The sequence below is a fragment of the Peromyscus californicus genome, unplaced genomic scaffold (assembly GCF_007827085.1).
Source record: "Peromyscus californicus insignis strain IS unplaced genomic scaffold, ASM782708v3 Scaffold_23__1_contigs__length_62951481, whole genome shotgun sequence".
NCBI classification, from domain to species: Eukaryota; Metazoa; Chordata; class Mammalia; order Rodentia; family Cricetidae; genus Peromyscus; species Peromyscus californicus.
The window spans coordinates 6,391,506-6,397,328 of NW_026294534.1; the positions used below are offsets into that span (position 1 = coordinate 6,391,506).

The 5,823-nt window shown below is 53.2% G+C and overlaps 1 protein-coding gene across 2 annotated transcripts in view; it reads left to right on the top strand.

Moving 5' to 3' along the window:
• Col4a2 (collagen type IV alpha 2 chain) overlaps positions 1-1,574 on the top strand; it is a 142,863-nt gene extending 141,289 nt beyond the window's left edge. For both annotated transcript variants that reach the window (XM_052751637.1, XM_052751636.1), the window contains exon 48: positions 404-1,574. In XM_052751637.1, the coding sequence (XP_052607597.1) occupies positions 404-661 (258 nt within the window). In that variant the 3' untranslated portion in view covers positions 662-1,574. The remainder of the gene's footprint in view (positions 1-403) is intronic.
• Positions 1,575-5,823: the final 4,249 nt, after the last annotated feature.

Consider the following 5,823-nt stretch of genomic DNA (forward strand, 5'->3'; position numbering starts at 1 on the left):
GTGGCTTGGTTGGTAGAGCACTTGACTGGCATGCACCAAGTCCTCAGTTTTATCTCCAGCACCGAATAAGCTGGGCCCAGGAGCCGATACCGGTAAGCCTCACACTCAGGAGTGGAGGCAGGAGGAGCAAGAACTCAAGTCACCCTCTGCCATGCAGAGGGCTCGGGGCCAGCCTGGGCTACATGAGAGCCTATAAAAACTAGGAGCGGTGGTGTGTGCTCCCCATCTGAGCTACTTGGGACACTAAGCGGGGGGGGGGGGGGGGGGGGGGGGGGCAATCATTTGATTCCAGGACTAGGGCAACATAAGGAGTTTCTGCCTTTAAGTGTGTAAATAACACACTCAGCAGAGGTGTTTCCAGCATGTGGCCCCTAACACACTCCATCTCCTGCTCTATGCACAGCACACCGCAGCTGGGGACGAGGGCGGCGGCCAGTCACTGGTGTCCCCGGGGAGCTGTCTGGAAGACTTCCGCGCGACGCCTTTCATCGAGTGTAACGGAGGCCGCGGGACCTGCCACTACTTCGCTAACAAGTACAGCTTCTGGCTGACCACAATCCCCGAGCAGAACTTCCAGGGCACGCCGTCGGCCGACACGCTCAAGGCCGGCCTCATCCGCACCCATATTAGCCGCTGCCAAGTGTGCATGAAGAACCTGTAAGCCGTCCACCCTGCCCGCCGCCACCGGCAGCCGCGTGGGAAGGCCTCTTTGGTGCTCATTCTTCCGTATTTGTTTTATTTGTGTTTGAGACAGTGTCTCACTTTTCATCCCTGCCTAGCCTGGAACTATGTAAGCCAGGCTGGCCTCCAACTCGTGGCAAACCTACTGCCTCAGCTTCCCAAGTGCTGGGATTACGGGCATGCGCCACCACACCCAGCTTGGTGCTTACTCTTAACTTATTACCTCAGATGCTGACCCCAAAGTTGATCTTAGTATTTTCTTTCCAAAGAAAAGCTACCAAAGCAGCTCTACACCAGCACTCACACCAATTGCCTGGCAGCAAGTGGGCACTGGTTCCTCCAGGCTCTACCACCCGAGGGTCTCAGCCCTGCCAACATGGGAGCAGCCCATGGACCCCCTCACCATGTAGGACATGGGCATCGTGCCACCAGGGGTAGCCAACAACAACTGTCTGTGTGTCTCTGGGCTTCCACTGTGTGCAGGTGGCTCCCCTTCCTTCACCCTTTCCCTAGAATGAGGCAGATTCTGTAGGACAGCAAAGGGGGCCGGCCAATGATGGCTGAGGATCACTGCCACCTGTTTCCTTGGCGGAGGGGATGGCAGTACTATTTTCTACCAAATCCATAGCTGCTACCTCCCAAGTCCCCACATGATGGCATCTGCCCTTTTAAGACCGTGACAGTGGCACGTGGCTCTGGCTCCAGCCAGACCGACAGGGAGGGAGAGGTCTTGCCAGCCTTCACCAGCATCTGCAGGAAGGTACACTTAGCAAGCCGTTCACAGTGGTGCCCCCCCAACCTGTGTCACCTTAAACACCCCCCACCTCGTTCCTGCAGCAAGCTGTTCTATGCCTTTCCTGTGTAAAACCACAAATAAAGATATTCTAAGTATTTGACTGACCACTTTATAAGCGTGCACGCTTTTGTGTGTGTGTGTGTGTGTGTGTGTGTGTGTGTGTGAGAGAGAGAGAGAGAGAGAGAGAGAGGGGTGCTCATGTGTATAAAGGCCAGAGTACACCCTAGGGATCATTTCTCAGGTGCCACCCACCTTTTTTTACACAGGATCTCTCACTGGTCTGGAATTTTGCCAATTAGGCTGGCCGGCCAGCAAACTCCAGAGATCCACCTGCCTTGGCATGCGCACGTCTCAGTGGGAACATGCTGCTGTTGTCTGTGTTTGGGCAGATTTGATCCTGTCTGTACTGCATCACTCATTTCTCAAGAAATAATTTTAAGAATCACTCACATGTCAGAGTGAGGAGGCTGGGCACCTCTCAAGTACATTTCCAAGGTCATTCACTAGTCCCCATATGGCCTCCACCTCCACTTTCAGCATTTGAAAGGCACACTCCCCAGAACATAGCTCAACTACTGATGGCTCTGGGATCAACCTAGAGTGTGGCCTTGTTGGAGGAGATATGCCACTGGGAACAGGCTTCAAGGTTTCAAAAGACTCATGGGATTCTTGGTCCTTTCTCTCTGTGGTTGTGGATCAAGATGTGAGCTCTAGCCGGGCGGTGGTGGCGCACGCCTTTAATCCCAGCACTCGGGAGGCAGAGCCAGGCGGATCTCTGTGAGTTCGAGGCCAGCCTGTACTACCAAGTGAGTTCCAGGAAAAGGCGCAAAGCTACACAGAGAAACCCTGTCTCGAAAAAACCAAAAAAAAAAAAAAAAAAAAAAAAAAAAGATGTGAGCTCTTGGCTGTTCCTTTACACCACCCTCATGGACTCTGACCCTCTGAAACAGTAAGCCAAATGCTCTCTTTTCTAAGTTGCCTGGGTGATGGTGTTTTATTATAGCAATAGGAAAGTAGCTAACACGGTGTCCTTTGGGAGGATGGACTGCAAGGGTAAGAGGCTCCATTGTGAAGCCACATAGGGACATAGATCACTTGTCCTCCCTGGCTCCAAACATACCCTGATACCTGACACCCTGCCCCAACACCTCCTGCAGATAAAATTCTGCCAGATGCAGGATTGAACAGAAATGTTCTGTGTCCCTTGCATGGCCAAAGTCCAAGAACAAGGGATAGATGGTGTGGAGGCAGCTTGGTAGATTCGGGTACCATGGTGGCATTAACTAGCCCTAGCATTGCGGCAATTCCTACAGAGCCATTTTTCCCCTGAGGGACAGACTCAGACACACTCTGTGGTAGGACATGGTCGTCCTTTTGCCTTGTGGTTGCTTAATCCTCATTCTACACTTGGGGAGGTCCCTGAGCATCCCTAAGGCCTTTCATACTTCCCTTCTTCCAGGAGGAGCTCTACCAGGAGGGTCAACAAATGCAGTCACCCACATAGACTTCCAGGCCTCTGTGCCTCCCCTCAGAAAGAAACAGACATGAATCGAGAAATAAGGGCTGCTGAACTGTCCTGGGCCAGGGAGAGCCCCCTGTAGGACTGGAGAAACACTTGACATTCATGAGACAGAAACAACTCCAGCCACCAGAGTGCAGCCTACGCCCTGCAGATCCATTGCATTCCCCAGGCACACTACATCCCCTTCAGGCTAAGGGGAGCAGGATGCAGAGGAGTGTTTGGCTTGGGACCACACCAGGCTCATTCTAGCTACCAATACACAGTGGCCACAGGGGCCCTTAGCAATCTGTAAGCCTCCGGTCCTCACCCGGGGACAAACATGCTTCCAGGGCTTCCTCTAGGGGCAAGGCAGTGAGTTCCAGGTGCACTGAGCCACACAGAGCCACCTGCGGACATGTCGGTGACCTGAGGGGGAGCCTGGGCCCACAAACATCCAAGACAAGCATCAAGGGACTTTTGTGTGCTGGTGTGCCCCGCACATCTGCCTGGAGCTGATTGTGAGGCCCAGGAGGACAAGGGGTTGCAGGCTATGGAGAGGCTTGAAGAGCAAGGACACTGGCCACGGGCAGGAAGCACAGACCGGAAGTGTCACCAGGCCCACCCTGCCTCTGGCTGGAGCCAACGTACCTTCAAGAGGCACAAATGCCTGGAGAGGGGACCCCAGGCCCAGCTATGATCTCTGGGTCCCTGGGTCTCTCAGAGATCTGTGATCATTCCTCCAGTGGTGGTTCTGCACAGTTGGGGACCGCTAGGAACAGGAACTGATGACATACTCAGTGCTATTCTCCCTCCACTGTGGGAGAGAGACCCTCCCTCCCTCTCTCCTCTGTCTCCAGAGCTCCCGAAAAAGCACCTACTGTAAGACTCCCGAGTGGGCAAAGTGGGAACCGGGCCCAGGTCTGAGACTGCTTCCTGTCAGTCTGCAGCTCTTCCTACACTAGGGAGACAGGGCAGACATGACAGTTATGCCTTTTAAGAAGCTGTCCCGGGACCTGAGGAAATGGGGGCTCGAGTCAGGCAGCAGCCAGAATTTGACATAGCTAACCCCAAACTTCCCTGACACGGTGGCCAAGCCTGACCCCTCGAGGGCAGTGGGACACATCTAGAACTGTCCGTTTGAGGACACTAAGGGACCTGAGTGACATGTCCAACAACAGGCTTCCAATTCCCTGATGGCAGCCCAGGCTCCTGGCCACTGGGGCTACCACATCCGGATAAAGGCAAGAAGGGTGCTTGGGGGCGTGTACTCAGACCACTTCCACAGCCTGCCACCATCCACATTGTCCACAAAGGCAAGTCACCCACTGAGAACCCACAGAACTGGTGGTTTCCTAGAGAAACTGAAGCCCCGTGGCCCCATAAATAGGACCCAAGGACCTGGTTCCCCATGGAAGGACCAAGGCTGATGTACAAAGTCCCCAAGAAACACTGTGCAGAGCAGGATGCTGGAGTTCAGTTCAAGACTTCACGTCATTTCCTTTTTCCTGAAAGGACATCCCCATGGAGTTGAGGGTGGGTATGTAGGCTGCTAAGCAGGCATTTGATGAACTAACTGACCTTCACCCAGGCCACACAGGGCCAGCAGTGTTCTAGAGCAAGACCATGAAAGGAGCCCATGGCTACTTTTACTTCTAAAGTACCAAATCCAGGCAGCACACTCAAGTGGAACTGGCATTCTGTCCCTGAATGCCAGCCCTGGCCATGCCGCCATTCAAGGAAACAGCAGCTGGGACTCAAGCCAGAGAATGCTGGGAAGAAAGGATCCTGGGAATTTACCTGCCCACCCAGGACCACAAATCATGTCATGTGACAACAGTTTCACTCTGAAGTATCAAAGAATGACCCCAGGGCCCCTGAGTCACACACTTCCCAGATGTCACTGGCCAAGATACAACTCGTGGACAGGAAGCCTAGCTTCTGCCCTACTGGGGTGCTTCAGCACAAAGCAAACTCACCCACTTTCAGTTTTTAACAAGCTATTGTGAAACTGAAGGTGAGGGCCCTGGGATCCGCTTGGGCAGGAGGAAGTCTTGGCCACAATGTTCTATCCCACGCTCAACGGCAGCCCTGTCTCCTCTGACAGATGCCAGCTTCGCAGGGAAGGCCCCTCAGGCCTGCAGCAGCCTGGCCAACCAAGACACAGGCCTGCAGCAGCATTAGCAAAACCCACCCACGGATCTGACAGGGGGCTGGCCTCTGCACCTCATGGAGCCCCAGTTCCCTGCCTGCCTGCTCTCAGTGAAATTTCTAAGAACACAGGCGCTATTGTCTCCATATTTGCCCGTCAGCTTCTCTCAGGGCAGCTTCCTCACCGCCCACAGGAAAACCACAAAGGAGTTTTGACTTGGAATGGGGGCCGGGATGGGGGGCACTTCAGACCAGATCAGGATCAAGGCTGAGAATATAACCACTACTTCAACTGAAGCCATCCAGACAGCTTGGTAAAAGACTCATACAAATATCTGAGAATTTGTAAGGACTAAACAAAACTTTAAAGAGAGAGACTTACAGGGCTGGAGAGATGGCTCAGCGGTTAAGAGCACTGGCTGCTCTTCCAAAGGACGCAGGTTCAATTCCCAGCACCGACATGGCAGCTCAAAACTACCTGTAACTCCTGTTCCAGGGGCTCTGACACCCTCAGACAGACATGCATGTGGGCCAAACACCAATGTACATAAAATACAAATAAACAAATTATTAAAAAAGAGAGAGAGAGACCCACTGTCATAATTTAATGACAGGTTCATGGTTACTATCTCCACTCCCAGAATCAATCTCCCGGGGTTCAAATAAAGCTAAACACTCCTGATAGCAAGGCTTTTCC